Genomic DNA, 24710 nt, shown 5'->3' with positions numbered 1-24710 from the left:
GTGTGTGTGCAGGTCCCCCCGACACTGCAGACCTCAGCTGGTGTGTGTCTGTAATGTCGGTGTTTCTCATCAAAGACCTCGGATACATTGATGTTCCCTGTCACCATGGTAACAGTGCCACATCCTCCCCCCCATCCCCTCATTGCCATGGTGACACATTTACATCAAGTGATGGCTCTTTCTGCCTCTCTTGTCATCTCACACACACACACACACACACACTGCCGCAGTCGCTGCAAAGCACACTGCATAAGAAGAAGAAGAAGAAGGAGAATGTGCAGCTCAGGAGAGAAACGAACGATTTAACAAGCGTTAACGGAGCCGGTTAACGGTGCAGTCGCTATGGAAACGACCGATCCGACGCGTGTGACCCCAATATGAGACGACAGTGTGGAGAGATGAAACAAGAAGAAAGGGAGGAGGAGAGGAGATGACTTTTTAAAACAAAAATGTACAACAATGCAAGGGTAGATGCAGCTTCTGCTTCAGAACAAACAATACATCCTTAAAACATCACTGCAGCTGACACACACACACACACATAAACACACACACACACAATAAGCAACACGGGATCATGCAGCCCAGCCTGAAGCGAACAGCTCAGTGCACCTCAGAGACTGAAGCAGCACTCATACCTCTGACAAGATGATAATCAGGTCAGGAGGGAAAAATACTGATCCTGTGTCAGCGATTGAGAGAGTGAGAGGGAGAAAAGACACACAAAAAAACAGAGAACAGAGAAATAAAGACAACAAGAAAATGATTGATGTTGAAGCCATTGTTTGTGCTGATTGTGCAAATTATATCCCTACAATTAGTTCATTTATTGAGGTGATATTAACCTTTTAATTTGCCCTATGAACCATTGACAATAATATTATTCTAAGTAGGTATTTGTGCATTCATTGTAAATAATCAGATGGGGATCAGCTGTGATAGAAGGAGGGGGGGGAGGACTGAGGTTTGGGTGAGTTCCAAGATCCATAATGCCAGACTATACAGTAAGCCACAAAGAGGTTTACTGTGTCCCAATACATAGAATGTCAAATGCATTAGGCCGTAAATATCCTGATGTCCTACAACATCACATGCTTTTCTGGCGATTCTGATGCCATGTGCGTCGGTTAAAGTTTAAGGCACAACATTATAAGGAAATAGCACCTCCCTGTTGTATACACACTGCTTTAATCAGTACATATTTTGTGGGCACAGCTGTACTTAAAATAAACATGTAAGCATGTGATTGGGAACGCAGCCTTGATTTCTTCAAACAGGAGAGAAAACGTGTAAAACGATACATCAGAACCGCCTCTGACTACATGTTAGACTGAGAAATGTTTTGTTGTTGTGTTTAGGGTGAGAATAAATCAGCCGAATGAAGGCATCACAACCAGCGGCTGCACTCGTTTTAATGAGCGGAGCCTTGTTAAAGTAAAACAAGAAGAGAAAAAAACAATCAAAGACTGCACAGATGCTGTTTTACATGTTCTTTTTGTTCATGTTTGCTGAAGGAACTCAGACTTGCTCCTCGTGGTTGTTTGCCTCCATCAACCAGTGAAGCTGCCATTTACATGTATGTCTGTCCAGACTCATTATATATGGAGTGACAACTTTAAAAGAATTTAATACGTGGATGAGCCACCAAATCAGTATCTAACCAAACGTGAAATATGGTCACAGTTATGGTGTTGAATAAAGGCTGGGAAAGTGCTTTTGCAGAACATTAGAACGTCACAGTGGAGTTTACCTTTTGCATATGAAATCAAATCCAACATGCAGCTTATCAAAAAGCAGCAGACTCAGGTTATGTTCCCTCAATAGTTCTTGTGCTGAGATCACCGGCTGATTTAGTTCTATCGTCACAAATCATATAAATATGGACAGGTGCACTCTGGCCCGCTTCATCATTTTATTATAAACAACCCAAGTTCAATTGATTTACTATGTTGAAAATTCCAGCTTCTTATGTTGATTTAGAATTCATTTAGGTTAATAAGGCAGCTAGAGTACGTTGTGGCCCATTTAGTTTATCTATCTGCTGATTGGTTTCAAACCAATCAGTAGGATAAATAATAAGAACGATTTCAGTCCATCAAGATTTCCTTTGGTAAATTTTGTCATAATTTAAGTATGAATTCTTGAATTATGACCAAAAATGTGTTTAGTGAGGTCTCGTTGACCTTGGCCACTAAATTCTAATCAGTTCCTCATCGAGTCCAAGTAAACATTTGTGCTAAATTTGAAGAAATTCCCAATTATCTTGGATGGAGACCCTAAAAACAAACAAATAAAAAGGACAAACAAACACGAAGAAAGAAAGTTATGAAAAAAGGACGAACAGAGGACACTAGAGCGGCAACAGATAATTCATTAGTTGTTAACTATTAAACTAATCAGCAACTATTTTGATAACTGACTAACCGGTTTAAGTCATTTTAAAGAAAAAACTGTGAAAGTTGTCGGAGTTCAGATTTTTTATGTGAATATTTTTTGGTTTCTTTCCTTTTACTGTACAATTAAAAAATTATTATATATCATATTACATTGTATATATATTATACATTATTATATATTATTTATATTTCTCATATATCCACAGTGTTCGTACCTCAACGGTGTAATATATTTATTCTATCGTTTGGCTGTTACCATGCTCATTCCTAACTGCACTTCCTACTGGCTTCTTTTGTAAATATATTTATATATTCTTATTTTTCTTTTTTATACTTATATTTTGCACCACTGGAGTTGTCTTTTAATTTTGTTGTACTTTGTGTACGATGACAATAAAAACATTCTATTCTATTTTCTATGACAATAAACTGAATATTGTTTTGGGGATGAAACAACACGTTTGTAATCTCGGGCTGTGGGAAACACTGACTGACATTTTACAGACCTAACAACTAATTTACTAATTGAGAAATGATTAACTGAACAGTTGTTAGTTGCAGCTTTAAAAGACACCAAAAGAACCAAGAAAAAGAAGAACAAAGCTAAAGCTGAGGAGATGCGTTGGAATCTGCTGACAGGACAGAAGCATCACCCCACGCTGCAACGACACTGACATGAACGTATGAACAAAGATTACAAAAGAAGTCCATCATCAACATTTAGAGCTGCTTTAGCTGTCACACTGTCACAAGGAGACAAAATGACATAAGAGCACAGATCAGCTCAGTCTTTTCGCACAACAGTAACCGTCCTTTACAGCGGAAGTGCTCAACTCCTTTCAGCGGCACATTAAATCATGCTGCTTGTATAATGCAATCTGGTGACGCGCAGACGTATGAGGTAGGTTTGAACCATAAAGACAAACTGCGAGGACGCCATTTTCCTCCTCCTCTTCCTCTTCCTTCACTTTACTGCCTGGAGGATGTGGTTGCCACAGTAACCAGACAGTCCCAGAGGAGAGAGAAAGAGAGATGGAAGATGGGAGGATGTGGGGGTGAAGCAGGAGGTGGGAGTGATCGACGCTCGCTCTTTGTTCCGAGACGCGTTTAGACACGAAGCGGGTTACAGTAAAAACAGCATTTACATCAGGATCCAAGTAGGTCAGTGCAACAGTAGTTTTGTTTTCAACACTCATGTATGATTATTACGCTATATTTACTCAACTGTAGGAGTGCACACTGTAAAACTAAAAGCATGTATGTGAGCAATTCAAGGCAGCAAACTTCCGTAGAAGAGAGTGAGTGAAGCTCAGAGCTTCAGAGACAAGCTGACTCCTCTTTCTGGGGAGTTTTTGTCTTCATGTAGTGCATGCTGGGAAGTGTGTGCTAATTAGCTAACAGTGTTTAAGAACACACACTTGGATGAGTTAATAATCTGTTGGGTGTTTAATCAGCTGAACTCATGATCATTTTCATAAATTGATCTGACTGCATGACAGAATTATGAAATTTTACAACACATAGGCGATCGTAGAACCTAAACATGGATTATTTACATTTCTAACCATGATGCTGAATTTGTAGTGGAAACCGGTAGATGTGTGTGGATGTTGCAGGTTCTGGACAACAACAATCACATGTGCAGCGGGACACGGCAGGAGTTGTATATGGAGAGCTGATGATCAGGGAGGACTTACACACAACCCAAAAGTCAGAATGCAAACAGCGTCACACAGAAGTGACCTAAGCAGCTCAAAGACAAACATCCAGATCTGAATGCAGAATCAAGCTGAGAGTGTTTCAGCTGTTACTTCATTTTTAACAAGTAGTCCTGATGTTCACATCTTGAAATGTTCCTGTTACTGTTGGAGAACTGAGACAGCTGCATCTGAGTAAAATCAAACCAGGAAAGACCGATCACAGCTGCAACAGACAGTCGGTTCATCAATCAGGCGGTGAGCAAGCAAATTTATCTGCAATTATTGTGAACTGATCACTTTGAAGTTATTTTTTTTAAATGAATTCCCAGACGTGAATGTCGTCTTTTCCAGCAGTGAATAGAAGGTCTCCTGGTGTTCGGACTGTTGAGTGCACACAACGAGACATCCAAAGATATTATGTACATGTAACACCTTGTGAATCATAGAAATAATCTCTCTCTGAAGGTCGACAGCCGAATCATCCCGTCAACACCACAAACAGCCAGCGGAGCGAAGGCCAAAGGTCAGAGGCGACGCTTAACAAACTCATTCTGACAGCAGACGCCCGACTGTTTGTTTCATTCGGCTGCTTCTTGTTCCTGAAACTCTCCATTATGTAACGTTACATCCGCTCTGCCTCCCGCCAGACTTTTCCAGAGAGGACAGACTTCCTGTCCCTGAAGCTCAGAGTCTCTGACTGAGCAGCTGAACCACCACGACATGAGAACAGCAACCCAACGCCTGATTTGATCCAAGCTCGAGGTCAGAAAAATAACTCTCTGCTTTGTCTAGGAAATACGACAGAAAATACTTGAAATCCTGACATGACACTTTCAAACTATGTAGTGGCATGCAAAAGTTTGGGCCCCCCTGGTCCAACAAATATTTGTTGCTATGGAGGTTGTCAGGGTAACTCAGTCCCTCGTCTTCGCTCGCCATGATGAAAACAAACCAATTTGGGATTCACAGATGGTCAAAAATACAGGAAATGTTTCTAAAGTAACCACAAGCTGACATCAAATATCTAGTGTAGAACAGGCTGATAGACAACAGTTTAACAGCCTGTTGTTTGTTTTTACTGAGATTATTTTTAGGTCAAATTTCTGATCGAGAAATGACGATTTTTTTCCCAGGCCACGATGAAGACGACACACTCCTTTCAACATTTTAATCAAGATAGGTGTGGGGGGTATTTTTGTTTCGTACAAATTAGAGGGAACAAAAGGACGATTTCTCAGACTCTGGAGATGCTGGTGCTTTGTTCTACTGAGACACCTGCACTGATGTTACATCATCAAGAGTCAGCAGAAGAAAAGCTTTCCAGCATCCTCCACGTAAAAGTTGAACATCTGAATAAGCCTGATGCCTTTTATACGTCTTTTTTAAAGCAACACTTGACTGAGTGCTACAAAGTGGACACAAAGCAGCTTGGAGGCTGAATGATGCCACCCGCCGTAGTGGAGTTACATCATGACGGCCTTGAACCTGAACAGTCTGCCTTCACTACCAGCCTCCCTCTGTCTCCTCAGTGTTTGTTTGACATTTTTCTTGTAGTTACACTTTCAAATTTATCTTTTTAATGATGTATAATAAAAACACTTCATCTTTTCTGCACAATGACCTTTCTCATAATTTCTGCTGCGACACTATTCTCTTGTTTTACCTGCAGTCTGATTAAAACCAAACAGCAGAGAAAAAAATTGAAATTAATACGAAATAGTTCCAGACTTCAAGCTAATATTCACGGTAATGACGTTTTCCACGTGTTTCTTTTTAGTTGGTTTGCTTTTCTTTGTGTTCATTTTGTGTCTCTGTGGTCATTTTGTGGGTCTTTGTGGTCTTTCTGCATCCATTTGTGGCTGTTTTTAGTCTGACTTTAGTAATTTCATGCCTCTTTGTTATCATTTTGCATCTCTGTGGCCTTTCTGTGTCTCTTTGTTGTCATTTTGTGTCTATTTGTGGTCAATTTGAGTCTCTTTGTGGTATTTTGGTGTGTCCATTTTGTGTCTCTGACTTTGGGCTGTGACCGGTCAGTAATCCTTTCCTGCTTAAATCAGCTAAAGCAGCACACTGCTCCATTAAAGGCTCACTTGCAGCCTTTAAACTGTGAAGCTGTTTCAGGCCTGTCCTCTGATTCCGAACCATCCTCACGAGGACACTGAGATGTGGACAGCAGAGGAGCTGCTGCCAGCCACACCCTTCATCTCAGGCTGCAGCCTCCATCACAGTCTCCCTCCTCCATCAGTGAGCAGCATTAACAACGCTTCAGATCACCAGGAAAACCATCTGCACCGAACCCTGAGGGGCTGAAACCCAACAACCGCCCGACTGTCTCTGATCACTTCAGTCAGTGTCCAGTTTCACTCTCGATATAATCAACGCTCTGCATTCAACAAAACTAAGACGAGAAACGCTGTATTTAGAAGGCATCGTATTTAAATTTCTTAGAAACTTTCCTCATGTTTTCCTAAAAATTAGCTACAAAATTCAAGATATTTCCAGAAAACTCCAGCAAAGTCATTTCATTTCTGGAAATGTAAAACAAACCTCCAAATGCAGCTGATACTGTAAAAAAAAATGACCATCAGTGTAAACAAATCTTAGTCAAACTGCATTACTGACTCCACAATTCACAATTATTTTAATTAACAATGAATCAAATAATTGTGAGGCTTTATAAATGTCTTCATCTTCAAACAAATTCATTTAAATAAGACAAAGAAAAGCAGCCAATCCACTTAGTGAGAAACACAGAAATGGCTGCAACAATAAACTGATCATCAGAAATCATGCTGAATATTATTCCATTTATCGATCTATCGAGTAATTGACTCAAGCTCTACAACCAGCACACTTTCTGTACAACACACTTTAATGTTAAAAAATATTAAAGAAATAAAAGTGGGGGTTGACCGACTATCAGCCTGGGTGATTATTGGATCCAATATTTAGACGCTTTTATGACATTGTTATATTTTTAAACTAATTCCTGATCGCACAAGTTAATCTAAAAATGTGCCACTTTGGCTGTGATGCAGTCGCCTCTGTCTACCTGGAGTCACTCTGTGGTCTCCAGGAGCGACCTTCAGCATTAGATGAGCATCAGCCAATCAGCACTGAAAGATCAATGTGTTGAAAGGTTCCCCTTAAATTAAACACTTAAAACATAATCAACATTTCATGGCATTTGTGTTATTTTGATAAAGATTTCATTTTTATTCAAGTGTATAACAGCTCCATGTATCAGTCATTGATCTCCTTGATTACTAATAATCTGTGTCAGTATCAGCTGTGAACAACCCATGTCACATGATTCCTCCTTTAAAGTAGATTGAAAACAACAGAACTGTAACACTAATGATTATATGCAGCCAGTAATCACATTTTAAAGATATTTCTCCTTTCAGTTTGTGCATATGAAACTGCAAGTTAATAAAAATCTGTCACAGATCTTCTAGGAACCCGTCCACCCGCTTCCTCCACATTTACATTCATTCAAATTTTACAAACTACTTCTGCAGTTAATGAAATTTTGTGAGAAACAGAGGAGCTGGGACGTCCTGCTTGTCTGCTCCTTATTGGTCCAGGAGCTATTTACAGGGAAATCTGCCTGATTGTTAGTTTTAGAGCCTCTTTTCTTTAACACTTGAACGCACCACAGCGCAGCAGAAACCTACAGCCCTGCAGCCTTGACATTCACCTTCTACAACACCTGCAATAAACCAACACTGAGCCTGATACAGTCTTTTTCTGTCCACCACTTCATAAAGACAGAACTGATTATGAATTGAGGAACAAATCATCATGTATTGGGTTTAAAACATCCGCTATAATCTCTTCAATCCAACAAAGCAGCAATGAAAACAGAAGCAGAGCGTCTCGTCACACATTCATATGATTCTGTGATGCTTCCAGCAGAGAGCACATCTGATAAAAGCAGCCTGATGCTCTATTTACTGTGGAACATGTAGAATTTTCCATTATTAATTTTCCATTTATTTATTTTTAAGAGACACTGTTGATTAGTACATTCAAATAAATGCAAATGTACCTACGTGAGACACATTTTCATCACCTCTATCTTGTGTTGTTTGGTATCTAACATTCATAATTATAGCACAGTGTGGGCAGTAAAATCAAATATAGATTAAATTAAATCAAGCATGTTTCATAAAATCCAGTTAAATACAGTATAAAAAGGAGCATATATCGTAGTGTAATCTTGTTGAGGGTAGAAGGTGTGACAATAAACAGGTAAATTGTTAACAAAAACAGAGGATAAAAGGTGCCACAAGACCAGCAGAATACATGAATATTTACCAGCACTGAATAATGCATAATGAACCAGTGAACCCAGTGAAACCAGCACAGACTGGGCCAGACTGCAGGAGAAATGATCAGGCAGCCAGAGAAAGAACGGCCTGATACCGGATTCAATAAATGAAGACGAATCAGGAGCTCAATGTGACTTTGAGCAGTAAAATGTCAAACATGCACACGGCTGGATGAGACAAAAGACACATCTGATGGGCTGATCAGCAGGATGAGACTAAGAATCAGGTTTTTATCTTCATTTCTCCTGGTTTCCATTTGGAATATTTGACCTGATTCTAGGTGCTGCTGCTGCTTTTCTGACGACATCTATGATTCATCAGCTCCTCCATCCTCCATCCCTCTGCCTGCATGAAGGAGAAAATGCAGGGCGCACCCCCACCCTCATCTCTAAAATAAATAAATAAGTCCACAAAACCCGCATGAATGACGGCTGAGATTAAAAATATAAACGCAGCTCTGAGAAACCAACAAAAAGGTTTAAAATTCAGACCTGAAATCTGCACCGCAGCTCTGAAAAATGCGGACACATCAGCCTCCTCCCGTCTGATCTGCGCCAGTCAACGAGCCTCTGCTCGGCTTTTATCCGCAGCGTTAAGCGACAGATCCGGGCCGAACCGAACCGAGCCGGGCTGAGGGGGACCAAGGAGGGTCGGTACGGATGGACAACCGGGACAACGGCGGACTAAAGGTGAGATGGAGGCGAGAAAAGAAGGAGCGGTCGGTGCTTACCTCATGACTCCGAGCAGAGCTGAAGATCACTGAGAGGGAGGAGAGGGGTGAGGAGGGAGGAGGAGGAGGAGGAGAGGGGAGCCTCACAGGCAGGGAGGGAGGAGGGTACCGGATCCTCAAAGTCCTTTATGTGGGGGAGACCGGGGGCAAATTAACATTTACATTTCCCTTCATAACTCACAGACTACTGGGAATTCTCCAGCCATCGTTTGCTCAATATATATGTGTGCACTAATTAATATCACAATTAATGTATTTCCACAAATAAGGACAAGACTATAATAATACATTTAATGCAAAAAAAAAAAAAAACGTCTCAATTTACCACAAAAAAATAAATGTATCTAATAAAAGAGCTCAATGTGAAGACATGAAGTATTCAATAATGTTAGTCAAGGTTATTTGATTAAACTGTATATCTCAAATAGAACCATCCTATGAATTCACAGCAAAAACTCTATTTCTGTTTTTACAAAATAGTAACACATTTTGATTGCTTTTAATTAATGTGAGATCTTTCTATATTCTATTAATTATGGCTTTAACTTGTCTGTACTTGTATTCAGAATAATATTTTAGAATACTATTTTTTCTGTTTTTTTATTGTTTTGTTTTTCACTTTTCACAGGGTATGTGTACAAATAAACCTGGATTTGGCTTTAATTGTTTAAACCGAGTTTAAGTTATATTTTACTCAAATACATTCATTAGCTGATGAGGTCTTTAACCAAACTAGTGAAATGGTACTAGATAGATATGTAATGTTAGTTGAACACACATTATTTTATACATAAAAAGGCTGAATGACAAGTTTCTAGAGCAAGCACGTTTATTTTGTCACGTCTTTTTAAAAGTCATTTTACGTTTAAATTTAGTTAAATCGCCAACAGACAACATGCTAACATCGGCTAGCTAGCTAGCAGCACCTAGCCTCAATTAGCATTGATTTATAACCAGTAACCTGGAGATAAAATTATGCAAAAGAAAACTCGAAATTTTTAAACTTTAGATAAGAATATACACTCCATCTAGAAAGTGACTTTCATACCTTAAAAGCTGTTTGGTTGTTGAAACCTGATGAGAAACTACACACAGGAAGGACCCTACTGAGCATGCGCAGTTGCTGCCATCAAAGAGCTCAGTGTGTTATTACCCTTCCGGCTCCTGCAACTAAAGATGAAATAACATAAAATAAAATGAATCAATCCAAGTAGACACAGTGAAAACAAATGTTACGCAGGGAAAATAAGTCAGTTTCAACTGGTTCATTTTAGTATTTCAGCCCATAAACAATGACAGCCTTTACTGCCCCTCTCCCTCTGATTAAAAACTACAACAACAACAAACCTTACGAGCATCTTGTTTATCTGTCTACCCATAGATGGAGATTCACTGAGGCTGCCCAGTACCCTCAAACACAAGCATGAACCAATACGCAAAATACAAAAAATAACTCATATGTACATGTTGGAAAGGAACAAATTTAGCCTTTAGTCAGTAAACTAATTAATACATGCTAGATTATTAAATATTATCAAATCAATGAACAGCAGCAATTAAACATTTCCAAGAACCGGTAGTAATCACTGCGAAATCGCTGTTATCAGGTGCTCCTCAGGAACACATTAATTATAATTTAAAACAAAAATCCAAACTAATTTTACAGAACTTGAGGCATTTTTCTTCCTGCAGCTGCTTCCCATTGGTGGAAAATAGCTAAAAAGACACAAAGACACACAAACAAGCGACCACAAAGAGGCACAAAAATTACCACAAAAACACATAATGACCACAAAGAAGCCCAGAAAAGAAGAGAAGAAATTAAGTGAGCACAGACAAAAAAAAACAACAAAACACAACACATGTGTGGATCAGAGCATTGTTTTGTGACAAGCACTCAGATTTATCTGCTGTCCTTGTGTAAGAACTGGATATTGAGTGTTTCAAACGAGCTCCACCTGCAGCAGCTACAACAGTGACATGCTGCTAACACACTGATGATCCAGTAATAATAAACTAATATTGTCATATACAATAATATATCAATTAGACAACCAAACCAGCACTTTAACATCCTCAGTACATCCTGTAACTACATGTACCTTGTTGCAGGGAGGGCTGTAAGCAGTGTTGCAACAATTGGTGTCAGAAGTGGGATTAATAAACCTGCGTAGAGGTCGGTTAACAAGGAAAAAGCCCTTGGCAAACATGGAGGATGAAAATGCTGAAGGAGCAGCGGCTGCTGAAGGTGAGCAACAACCAGCGGTACGGCCGAGAGTCTTTACAGTCAGAGCTGAAAGTCAAGACCTTTATGAACCAGATATTTTTGAAGAAATTAAAATGTTTATGCATCAGTCTAAACAGACAGAAGAAATATTTTCTTAACAGATTAAACAGCTAAGATGTAACGTGATAGCACCAATGATGAAGGACTGATGAACATTATTCCGTCCAACGGAGGCATGTGTTTAAATCCCACTTCTGACACCAGGTGTTGCAAGAAGGGTGTGCTTGAAAATCGGAAACTGTTTATTTGCCTTTTTTAAACAAAGAGCACATGTCCAAAAGGAAGAAAAAGAAATTAAAAAAAAAAAAATAGCAAGGGAATTAAAACTTAGAAGAAAAACCTTCGCGACTCACATTCAACAGTTAAGAAAGCTGCATTTCTTGCCTTCTGAACAAAACACTTCCTGCTTCTCTCATATAGGGCGGGGCTTGCCTTCCAGTTAAAACTGGCCAATCAGGACACATCTGTAATCCAATCATATTTGAGATCACACCTACTCAGGGAACCTATTAAAGAGCTGCGTTGGAGGCCTGCCCCTTCCTGAACCTCCAGGAGAAGATGGCCTCCTTAAGGAAAAAACTCAGGTGGATTTAGTGTCTTTTTTAACAGACTGCTCGCTTTAATCAGTAAATTTAACTATAAAAAGTAAAGCTTTCTTTGTAGCCACTGAACTAAATAAGAAAAAAGCTATAAAAATAGTCGTTCATGACCAAGTCTCTACACTAAAGGTCTACATGTGGTCCAGCAGGGAGCTCGTGCCTCCCAACATACCTTCACTGAAGAAGACTTTTACTCATAATGGCTTATATTTATTTTCTGTGACACTTTTATTTTAGTACAGTGACTATATTCCTGGAAAACAATGGAAAATACAGAAACAAAACCAGATTTCCAGTCTGACCTGGTGTTTCCTGTGCAGAGCTCCGTCTTTTCCACCAGAGGGAGACAAATGATTGTTTGATTTCACCATTCAACTTTTCATCCACTCATTAGAAACATGCAGCACATGAAGCACTGATGAGTCAGTTATCGATCGCTTACAAACTGTGACGCTTCAACGGTAATTTGCACAACATCAGCTGAGAACAAAGCACAAAACACAGAAATCCAATCCTGAGCCCTCACGTATGAGCGCAGATATACAAAGACACATAAACGACACAAATCGATGACAAAGTCAGACAATACAACCACCATAAAGCCACAAAATGACCACAAAAAGACAAAATGAGGCACAAAGTGACCATCAAGGAAACAGAAACGGCCACAAAGAGACACAAAATCGTAAAAAAAATACACACAAAATGATCACAGAGACATAAAATGACCACAAATAGCACAAATTGGCCGCACACAACCGCAAGGAGAAGTGGCACGAAACAACTACAAAGACACACAGACTCTCAAATCAAACACAAAGATACGAAAAATGATCACAAACAGAAAAAAAGACGACAACAAATAGACACAAAACTCCCAGAACAACATTTAAAAGACACACATGCACACAACAATCATAAACGCCCACAAAGGCACCCACTGATCACCAAATCAGACAGTACAACCACCATAAAGGCACAAAATGACCACAAAATGACCACAGGCACCAAGTGGCCATCACAGAAACAGAAACAACCATGAGGAGACACAAAATCATAAAAAAATACACACAAAATGATCACAGAGACACAAAACAACCACAAATAACACAAACTAGCCACACAAAACTGTAAGAAAAAGTGGCACAAAACAACTACAAAGACACACAGACTCTCAAATCAAACATAAAGATACGAAAAATGATCACAAACAGAAAAAAAGACGACAACAAATAGACACAAAACCACAAAGAGACACAAAATGGACACAAAAAGACACAAATCAAATCAAAGACACACAAAATTACCACAGAGACATGAACGAAAACCACAAATACACTAAATGACCACAAATAGACACAAAACCCCCAAAACAACGTTAAAAAGATCCACATGCACACAACAATCACAAATGCCCACAAGACACAAAACGACACCAACCGATCACAAAGTCAGACAATACAACCACCATAAAGCCACAAAATGACCACAAAAAGACAAAATGACAAGAGCCACAAAGTGACCATCAAGGAAACAGAAACAGCCACAAAGAGACACAAAATTTAAAAAAATACACACAAAATGATCACAGAGACACAAAACGACCATAAATAAAACACAACCACAACGAGAAGTGGCACGAAACAACTACAAAGACACACAGACACTCAAATCAAACACAAAGACACACAAATTGATCATAAACAGAAAAAAACACAACAACAAATAGACACCAAATGACACACAAAACAACCAAGAATACACTCAAACCATAAAGAGACACAAAAGCAAATGTTTTACGGTTTCATTTATTTCATTGTAGCAGCACAGTTACTCTTTTCCTGTACACTTAAATAAATAAGTGGAAACCTTTTTCTGAGTCATGCGATCAATAATCAATCAATCAGTCCACAGGTTACGTCTGAAGACGTCGACAACCATCATCACTACAGTCTAATATAAGCTGATCTGATCCATATGAGGTGTCATCTTATATTTTCCACTCTTCTGTTATTTCTGCTGATGACGTGTCTGAGTGACGCTGATGGAGGGAACATGTATTTTTATTTTGGAGGGGGAGGATGCTGAAAATAAGACTTCCGGTTTGCAGCAGCCTACAGCTTTCAAAACAAAGGTACACACAGTATTTGTGTGTTATTTTAATATTTCTCATATGACTTTTTTTTCATTTCAGCAGAACATTCATAACATCACGTGACACAATAACAATTTACATACATGAGTGCAAAAGATGGACTCTCACAAGGGTAAATTTAATAATTCTTATTTCAAAATGTTACTTCATGTGTATTATTTATCTGTAAAGACACGAGCTTTGTGCAGCTGAGTGAATTTTATGCTAAAAAAAATACTGTTTTAGACGAATTTCAGTTTAATTAGATGAAAGAGATTAGGCTTTTATTATGAAAAATCGAGGAAAATGGAACTTGAGCGGGCTTGCTGTTTCTTGTTTTTTTTTTTGTAGAGGAGCAGAGGAAGGAGGTGATGGAGGGAGGAGGAGGAGGAGGAGGAAGAAGAGGAGGGCTGATGTGAGCTGATCAGCGGCAGGTCTGATGATGATTATGATGATGATGATGATGATGGTGATGATGATGATGGTGATGATGGTGTGAGTCAGACAGCGGAGGGTTCAGGATGCTCACAGCCGCTCCGGAGTAGACAAACCCCGCAGACGCACACGCACGCAGCCCGGGAGGATCCGCGGAGACACGGTGAGTCCGCAGACATCACACCCACACCGGCCGCAGCGCCGACACTCACACCGACAGACACGCACTGAGGGCCGGGGGGGAGGAGAGGACAGCAGTCCGGGGACGGAGCTCCACGATCGGTGGGATTTTGCAGTCCTGTCCCGGTGCTGCTGTGGTTCTATTTCCAACATTGCGTGTGCGTGTGCGTGTAATGGGAATGGGTGCGCGTGGCCGGCTGTGCGCGTGCCCGTGCCGTCCTTACTCTTGAGTGCAGTCAGACTGATTAACATGATGTGAGGAGATAATGAGACTGTGGAGCTGCAGCTGGTGGAAACCGAGAACAAAGCATCAGGTCAGAGTGTGTGTGTGTGTGTGTCTGTGTGTCTGTGTGTGTGTGTGTGTCGTGACCACAGTAGTCTGTCAAAGCACTGAAATACCATCATCAGCAAAGAGTTGCAGTAGGAGTACAGGATTAATAAGACTGTTATGTAACTAGAAATTATAGTCATCTTATCAGTTATTATTATTCTATATATCATATAGATCTTACAGACAGATGTGGGGAACACATGCAGATGTTTTGCATCAGTAAAAGGAGATTACAGTTAAAACAAATCATAAAATGCATTAGTTACAGCAAAGCAAACAGTCAACAAGTAACAAAAAGTAAAAAGTAGTCGGTGTTGTGAAACAAAATGTCACTTTTTCAGTGATTCATTACTCAGATAATAAAAAGTACTAACATCACTCAGTAAAAATACTCGATTACAAGTAAAAAAGAATGAGTTGTAATGCCGTACTTAAAGTATCAAACGTAAAAGTACAGGAAAGTGTCTCGTGTTAGACGTTGGTAGTGGAGGAAATATTCAAGCTCTTAAGGAAAAATACAAATACCTCATATTACAAATACTTACAAGTAGAAGTGTGTAAGAGAGTAAAATAGAGTAAAATGTGTAGTAATAATGAAAACGTAAGTAGCTCAAGTACATGTCCCATTTGGTATTGATCTATGATTCATTTGTGGTGGAAATACTAAATTCTACTCCCATGTTGTAAAAGTACTCTATTACAAGTAAAAATCCTGCATGATGGAGGTCAAAGCACCTAAATATAACCAGGAAAATGCACTTTAAACTGTTAAACGTTGAAGTCCTCCATGCAGGATAATGTCACATTTCAGGAGTTTTATTATTCAGTTCAACATTCAGGAGACATGAATCCCACTTTCAGGATCTTTGAAACACGTTCAACTCGTTGCTGCAGCACTTCAGCATCTTAAACACGAGATGTTCAGCTCAAACTGTGAGGACTGAAGTGGAGGCGTCAAACTGCAGCAGCTTCTCCGTACAGCCTCAGGGTGTGTGTGTGCGTGTCATTACTCATGTTGTGAGGACACGAGTCTGTTTCCACGCTCACATTTCGGTGAGTTGCTTCTTTTCAGGGGACAAAAATCAACGTCAGATGTCATCACATCTGAGTAGAAGACTGAGTGAATGTGCATTCATGTGATGGATGTAAATCACTGTGAAGTGATGGAAACAAGACTGTGTGTGTGTGTGTGTGTGTGTGTGTGCGAGCTGCCTGCTGTGTGTTTCAGTTCACACCTTCCTATTTTAGACAGTAGGAAAATTATATAACTAGTGTTAATTGTCTTCTTCTTTTAATAGGCTATTAACATGCTAATGTTAGCATGTTAGCCTGCTGTTGGAGCCCTCTGTAGTCTTTCAGTCTCTCGCTAAGTGTTATTTTACAGTGACTATAATAAGTATTCAACCCCATTGGGAGCTTTCTCCTTTTGTTGCTTTTTAACACGGAATTGTAATCAATTTACAAAAAAAGACTTCTGAAAAGTAATGTCAACTAACTAAAAATAAAAAATGTATATGAAGTATAAAGACGTCTGTATCTGGAAGGTCCAGTCATCATCCATCCATCCATTATCTATACACCGCTTAATCCTCACTAGGGTCGTGGGGGGGCTGGATTCTATCCCAGCTGACTTAGGGTGAAGGCAGGAGACACCTGGACGGGTCACCAGTCTATCACAGACTAGTGCATCAGTACTCCTGATATAACTACGCCATGAAGACAAAAGCAGACTCCAAACAATACAGTGAAAAGGTTACTGAAATGCATAAGTCAGGGGATGGATACAAGAAAGTTTGCAAGTCGCTAAATATCCTTTAGACTACAGTAAAAATCTGTCATTAAGAAATGAAGGGAATATGGTACATGTTTATAGCAGGGTAGTCATGAAACATGTCATGAAAATTTTATGAAATGTTCCAAAAATATTCCAGATAATTAGCCGCAGAAGATAATAAAAGGTTAAAGTAAGTACATTTTAATGTCTAAAAATGTTAATACATGCATTGTTTAACAAAAGAAAATGTAAAAAAAATCCCCAAAATGTCAAAGGATTAGTAAAATGTCAAAAAGAAAAAAGTCATGAAAATACATATATATATGTAAAATGTTCAATCAATATCACAGGTAATAAAATTATAGAAAGAGTTTATGGTCAAAATACCACTTTCAGTAATTAAATGCTGCAGTGGGGGCTGCACGGTGGAGCAGTGGTTAGCACTGTCGCCTTGCCGGTTCCCGTGCCTGGGATCTTTCTGCATGGAGTTTGTTCTCCCCATGCAGCGTGGGTTCTCTCCGGGTTCTCCAGCTTCCTCCCACACAGTCCAAAAACATGTTGAGGTTAATTGGTGATTCTAAATTGTCCGTAGGTGTGAATGTGAGTGTGCTTGGTTGTCTGTCTCTAAGTGTGGCCCTGTGATAGACTGGCGACCTGTCCAGTCTATGATCTCTTTGATCCAGAAAACAGAGCTTGTGTTTCTGAGCTCTGAGCTTAATGATCTCCGGGTATTGATCAGCTGTGTCAACAGTATCAGTTGGAGCTGATCAGCTGATCAATTCTTAGAGAACAGTCTCCACAGCTCACTGACGGTCGTAGAAAGATGCCTCTTCACTCATCTTTAGCAGAGTTCAGTCAAAGAACTCATTAACCTGCAGGGTAAAGTTTCTCTGTTAAAGCTTCAGTGTCGGACTTTTACACATAAATGAACGTCAGCTACATTAAATCCAAACAAGTTCACACAATGCTGATTCAGCTCCAGGAAAGCCTTTCTGTATTTTGCAGTATACCAAGTTTTAAATCAGATGTGGGTGGTGATATTTCAGCACTGGTAGCAATGCAGCAGTGAAAGGTTTGCCATAGCTGACGAGGGGAGCAACAGTAGCGATGGAGATGACGTAGCTGCAGCAACTAGAAATATATAGTGGAGCTTCTGAAACAAATCTAGGAAGATTCTCAGAAAAGCTTCACGTAAAAAACAAACTTCAGGGAAAGATGAATATGTCACTGATCAGGTCAGACAGTGAATATCCAGGATGAAGATCCATAATGCAGGCGTCAGGCTGAAAACATGTTTGAGATGACTGTTGTAAAATCAGTTTTTTTGGAAAGCTGCAGGGAGCTCACGCTTTTTTGTCTGATTTTAAGTCACTTTGGACAGTTTTCTGCTCATGTTGAACAAGCGACCATCAAACAGAAATTACTTGTGGCTGTCCTCATTATATTTAGCTGATAGGTTTCCACAAAGTCAAAGAAAGACATGGAAACAAACCAGCTGATGAATATGTTAGTGATTAGGTCAGACAGCAAGTGTCCTAGATGTAGATCCATAATGCAGTCAGCTAACTGGTTAATACATGTGTCTCCTTCTAGTCAGATTGAAAACAAAAAAGTTCTAAATCAGATTTTTTCCATTTACATTGTTGGTGTCCTTGTCTCCCTAAATCTGTACAACAGAGGAAATGCAAAGTTAGCATGACAAGTAGAGACACAGCGGACATTTTTTTGAAACACAGCAGACTGAAATAAGCTTTATTTGAACCATCTCCTGTTAAAACGAGTCTTTGCTAATCCTCAATCAGGCCTCTGCTCTAATCAGCACCAATGACAATAAGGATCCTGTGTTATGTCATGTATCAGGTCAAATATCTTCAGACGTGTGTCTGCTGCTGATGCTGCTTCAGTCGCTGGTGTTTTCCCTGCTGCCTGCCTCCGCACAGGAAGTGACATCATATGATGTGGGCAGGCAGGTAACCATGACAACAGCCCTACTGCTGCTGCTAATGATGACATGTTTGTGCTCCTCTCAAAGTGTAAATCTCTGTCGTCTGTTGCTCCTCCGAGCCCTGTCACTACGGCGACCGGGCAACTCACTCACTCACACACACACACACACACACACACACACACACACACACACACGATACATTGAGATGCTGCCATGACTACATCCAGAAACACAATGGATGCTGTCAGGAGGCAGGTGTGTGCTTGTGCGTGCAGATTGATTAACGAGCTGCTGATTGGTCAGCGGTCTGAGTCTTGCGGTGAAGATAAGGAGGTGATGACGTCAGTCTGCTCTGACAGAGAAACACCAGCCGCTCACACACTGTTCCTACCTGTACTGCATGTACAGGTGCAGCGTGGCATGCTGGGAAACTCCCTGAGGCCTGCGCTTCAGTTTTTTAAAATTAATTTCATTTCATCACGTTGTCTGTGAAAACACTCAGAGAGGACGAGGCTGTCAGCACATGCAGATTTAAATGTCACTGAGCTGCAGCTGCACACACTCAATGTCTGTTATTACAGACAGTGAACTAACCACAGATGCTCCGAGGTTCAGCCGTTCACACATGTGGTGATAATTAAGGCTTAATGAACTGGCCTACAATGTATTGTAGAGTTTGTGAAAGAGTTAAAAAAAAATTATTAAACCAGCAAAACCAACCCTCAACATCCAATTTAGTTTAAGCAATAAATAAAACAATGACCTCATGTTTTCTTATATCATTTTTCAGAATTTTCTACAATCCAATTATTCATCCATTAGTTAATCCTCAAAATCTCATCACTGGTGTAGAGTTACTTCATGTTTCAAGAGAAATGTCATGTAACGTTTAGGTTGAGTTTCATATGGAGATAAATAAATTTAAAAAAATGATAAATGGATAAAGATGCAAAATCTTACAATCATTTCTTATCAGTATTGGTAAAATCAGTCAAATCGATCAAATCAAAATCATAAATCTGATAAAATAATCAGATTTAATATGCTCTAAGTGGCATGTGAACATGTAAAAATAATGCATCTTACCGACCTCTTCTGAATGAAAAAGTTCTTTGTGGAGCACACCTCAGTCAATGATCCAGTCTGTCCTCCTCAGCCTACAGGTCACTGATCCCCAGCAGCAGATAGACTCCAGCTCCCAGAATGCCAGAGCAGAGTAACGACTACCGGGTGGTGGTGTTCGGTGCCGGCGGCGTGGGGAAGAGCTCGCTGGTGCTTCGGTTTGTGAAAGGCACCTTCAGAGACACCTACATCCCCACAGTGGAGGACACCTACAGACAGGTGGGACGCCAGAGAATCCATACAGCTGATCAGACTGTGTTCGCTGTTACACACTGCATATACATTTTTCCTACATTTCTCTTCTACTTAACAGCTCTGTGCAACAATCATCCATCCATTATCTATACACCAACTGGGGTCGCGGGGGGGGGGCTGGAGCCTAACCCAGCCGACTTGTCTATCACAGGGCTACAGTTAGAGACAGACAACCAAGCACACTCACATTCACACCTACAGACAATTTAGAATCACCAATTACCCTCAACATGTTTTTGGACCTTGTGGGAGGAAGCCGGAGAACCCGGAGAGAACCCACGCTGCACGGGGAGAACATGCAAACTCCACACAGAAAGATTCTGGTGCTCCCACCAGGACGCGAACCGGCGAGGCAACAGTGCTACCAACTGTGCCACCCTGCAGCCCTCTATACAATAATAATTCTCAATAATATAATTAGCTAACATGACCGAAAGTCATTTAGGGATTACTGATCAGTCCTGCAGTGCACAGATAGACTCCTCAACCTGATTCTGTTAGTGCCAAAGTCTGTTGTTTGAAAGTCACAGAGTTTAGTCAGGAGACAAAGACACAAAACCAGACCAGGAGACACAAAATGACAAAGACGTGATACAAAGCAACCATAGAACAATCATAAAGAGACACAAAATGACCACAGAGGGACACTAAACAAGCACAAAGAGACAAAAATGACACCAAAGAGAAACAAAATCACCACAAAGAGACAAAAACAACTGAAAAGACATACAACACAACCACAGAAACATGCTAAATGACCTCAAAGAAATACAAAACAGCCACAAAGACACAAACAAACGACCACAAAGAGGCACAAAAATTGCTGAAAGCTAAACAAAACATCCACAGAGACACACAAACGTTTGGTGAATCAAAAAAAGAAATAATTTATTAATGTTTTTAATGTTTCTGTCCACAGCAGTGACAATAAACATTCAGACGTCCGTAATGTATAAATATATCTGACGTGTTAAAACCTTCCAAGTCTTTATGTGGCTCCTGAACCTCAGCCTGCTGTTCAGACCCGGTTAATGCCTGACAGTCATGGATCAGCGCCTGTCGTCCCTGCAGGTGATCAGCTGTGATAAGAGCGTCTGCACGCTGCAGATCACAGACACAACAGGAAGCCACCAGTTCCCCGCCATGCAGCGCCTCTCCATCTCCAAAGGCCACGCCTTCATCCTGGTCTACTCCATCACCAGCCGCCAGTCTCTGGAGGAGCTCAAACCCATCTACCAACAGGTCAGAGCATGTTGACTTTTACCGCGACCAGCTGACAGTTTAAAGGCTGATTCAGCATCGTATTAATGCTGCGTCATGTTTTCATCATGTTGGGTTTTGGGGATCAGAGGATTAATGGTCTGACTATCTCGATCTGTTTAAGCCATTAATTATGGTTCTGAGATATTTACAGGGGAGGTTGTTCAGTGTTAAGACCCAAGTTTATCTGATTTTCACATCAGTATTTCTTTCTGCCACTGGGGGCTCCACAGAGCACACCTGCAGGACTAGAGGAGTTTTAAATGATGGACAGGATCATCAGCCTTATCATGACATGTTGTTGATTTTACGTGACTCACAGTCCTGACTGGCGTGACCTTCTGTCCCTGCAGGTTCTGGCCATCAAAGGCACCGTGGAGTCCATTCCCATCATGCTCGTGGGCAACAAGAGCGACGAGATGGCCCAGCGCGAGGTGGAGACGAAGGAGGGCGAGGCCCAGGCCACCTCCTGGAAGTGTGCCTTCATGGAGACGTCGGCCAAGACGAACTCCAACGTGAAGGAGCTGTTCCAGGAGCTGCTGGCCCTGGAGAAGAAGAGGGACATGAGTCTGAGCATCGACGGGAAGCGTTCAGGGAAACAGAAACGAGCCGACAAGCTGAAGGGAAAGTGCAGCATCATGTAGAGCGACGGCGGCTGAAGAGGACTCGCCGAAGAGGAAACGCCAGAGGAAGCAGCACTTCTTCTTCTTTGGTGCCTGTCCACCGTCTGTGTGAACACTGGAGCCCAGACGAACAAAAGAACGACTGGAATATTTATAGCAGGGCCTCAGGAGGCTCCTGGCCTGAACTGGAATGTGTTTGTCATGCAAAAATGTTCATAAAAACATTTAGACACTCAGCTAACTGCTGCCACCATTAACACTCACTCTGACCTTTTAATAAAGGAATACTTCACTGATTTTGCTCTGAATGTTGGACCAAAAATTAGATCAAGTGCAGCTGGGGTTTATTGCAACAGATTTTTTGGCTAAACATAATCAATTACTATGATTACAGCCCATGTGTCTGGTTTGTTCTCTGACCCATAATGGAAGAGGAGAGCCAGAGCTTTTTCTGTGCAAAAGAATTTTATGGCCCCCAACAGGAAAATCAGCAACACCAAAAATGATAAGAATTGGGAATCATTTTTTATTTTTTTTAGCCAGTTTTGTTAGTTGAGCTTTCATTTGCACACATCACAGGCATCTTTGTTTGTTAAATGATCAGAAATAATAGGAAATGCAGCGATTTCTGTCAAATCAGGTAACGCATATTCGTTGCCTCTATTTTAAGCAGACCAATCAAGATTAATGTCGCCCTGCAAAAACCCATTCTGAACCTGGAAGCACCTTTTAAATATCTGTGATCACATCCTGTGATTGCTTCAGGAGCTTTCTCCCCTTGTTTATTAATTCATTCATTAAAGTCGTGCAGATAAAAAGCAGTGAAGTATTTCTTTATCTGATGAGACTAACAGCGTCATGATTCCCTCCTCGGCGGTCCTGGCTGTAATCTACGGGATGTTTTCAGCTCGGAGGCGACTCGGCTTCCTGCTGTCATTAGACGAACGCCTACAAATGTTCTAGCAGCCTCCGCGTGAACGCACTCTGATGACCCGAAGGCCTGCAGGGGAAACAGCAGACACTCACGTTTACACAGCTGGAAACTTTAAAAAGTAAAGTTTTCATGGATACTGGACTAATTATCTGTTTGCATCAACACGCAGCTCCAGGGAAGCATGCAGCTGCGAGAAATGTACATATATGATTTAAAGGAACAGTCCAGCATGTCGGTAACGCTGTCAGCCGTCGACAGTTTCATCTCTGTGTGTCCACTACAACGGTAGAGCTCAGCACAAAGACTGGAAGCAGAGGGAAACTGTTAGCCTCGCTCCATCACATGAACTTAAAAGTTAAAGGGTGACAGAAGACATTTAATGGCTGTTTAAAATATTTCTTGTGGTTTCTGTAATTTATCTAATTTTAAACTTGACATCTGGTCAATATACTCCATCATCCATTGTGTCTTTTCTGGATCAACACATTTGTCTGTAAAATTTAAGCAAATGGCGAAAAATCATTGTTTCCTGAAGCCCAAAATGACAAAATGAAATCGGACAATTTTCAGCTTAGATTTCCCCAAACAGAAGATTTGTTCAAGGACCATTGGAAAGTCAGAAATGTGACAAGTCTCTCTGATTTTACGCTTTCTGAGAGATAAGTGGTGTCATTTAGGTAATACTTTAGAAGATAACATGCCTTTCAAACCAAAGAGGGTTAATGAGATTACAGGGTGCAGCTCCCCTGACATGCAGGCCTAAAGGTCAGGATAAAAACCACTGACAAGAGTAGATGATGGTACAATCTCCTCCTGAATGATCCTTACAGACAGAAGTCTAGTCTAAATGGAGCTACAACATTATACTCTCAGATGAAGCTCTGCATGCAGCTAGCACTGACAACCGTTCCTGTGTTTATGTTAGACTTCCACATTTTCCTGACACAATAGACATATTAGTAAGAAATGCAAACGTGGAAATACACAGAAGACTCCGTGGACTTTTCTCTGCACTGATATTCATCTTGTCATCACAACAAGCTAAATGTTGGACTGTTCCTTTAACTAACAGGAAAACTGCCCGAGCTGTTGTTGTGCATCTGAAATGCCTTTCCTACGTTTTACTTGACAGTTTTGTAAATGATCTGATTGTAAGTGAGCTTAAAACTTTAAAAAGCACAAACACATGTTAACCCTCCTCAGACGGACTCGTGTTGTTTACATGTCAGTGTGTCCACGCTGATCACACGTGTGTGTTGCACTTTTGGAAGAAGCCGTGTGTTTTATTTCTCTGTAAAAAAAAAAGCTCTTTATTACTTTTCCTTCTGTCAGCTTCCCTCCAGCTTTAGCAATATTAAAAAATGGCTGCTCTTTGTATGCAGAAACTGTCTCAGAAATCACTCTCAGTGCTTTCATTCATTCATTTTATTTGAATTTATTGTTTCAGCTTGACAGTGCAAGAAATGAAATGTTATATTTACTTAATTTATTATCTCTAATCAAATCCCATCACACACTTGTTTTCAACAAGACTGGATCCCACAAGCTTTTTCATCAACATAAAATAATGTTATTTCACTTTAGCTGACTTTTGTAGCATTAATAACTGTTTTAGGTCTAAAATGTGCCATCAAACAAACATGACATCGAATATTTTAGCTAAAAACC

General features: G+C 40.4%; 2 protein-coding genes across 2 annotated transcripts in view; one reads left to right on the top strand and one right to left on the bottom strand.

Moving 5' to 3' along the window:
• The window catches only part of apc2 (APC regulator of WNT signaling pathway 2), a 38603-nt gene extending 29409 nt beyond the window's left edge, over positions 1-9194 (bottom strand). Inside the window, exon 1 of the mRNA XM_008295676.1 lies at positions 9161-9194. The gene's annotated coding sequence lies outside the window, so the exon portion shown is untranslated. The remainder of the gene's footprint in view (positions 1-9160) is intronic.
• Positions 9195-14566: 5372 nt separating this feature from the next.
• On the top strand, positions 14567-24439 carry LOC103367594 (GTP-binding protein Di-Ras1-like). Its single transcript, XM_008295674.1, has 4 exons — positions 14567-14778; positions 20005-20189; positions 21297-21467; positions 21839-24439. The coding sequence occupies exons 2-4, from the start codon at positions 20052-20054 to the stop codon at positions 22127-22129; spliced, it is 600 nt and encodes a 199-aa protein (XP_008293896.1). The 5' UTR covers positions 14567-14778; positions 20005-20051; the 3' UTR covers positions 22130-24439.
• The last annotated feature ends 271 nt before the right edge of the window (positions 24440-24710 follow it).

Source organism: Stegastes partitus, unplaced genomic scaffold, assembly GCF_000690725.1.
Source record: "Stegastes partitus isolate 25-593 unplaced genomic scaffold, Stegastes_partitus-1.0.2 Scaffold1067, whole genome shotgun sequence".
In the NCBI taxonomy this organism is placed as follows: domain Eukaryota; kingdom Metazoa; phylum Chordata; class Actinopteri; family Pomacentridae; genus Stegastes; species Stegastes partitus.
Note: the sequence above shows the minus strand (reverse complement) of the source record. Positions and strands in the feature narration are given on the sequence as shown.

Excerpts from the sequence above, each read along its gene's own strand:
- LOC103367594 (XM_008295674.1), top strand. The coding sequence starts at position 20,052 with ATGCCAGAGCAGAGTAACGACTACCGGGTGGTGGTGTTCGGTGCCGGC. Across the intron at positions 20,190-21,296 it reads TGGAGGACACCTACAGACAG|GTGATCAGCTGTGATAAGAG; the intron begins GTGGGACGCCAG and ends TCGTCCCTGCAG. Across the intron at positions 21,468-21,838 it reads TCAAACCCATCTACCAACAG|GTTCTGGCCATCAAAGGCAC; the intron begins GTCAGAGCATGT and ends CTGTCCCTGCAG.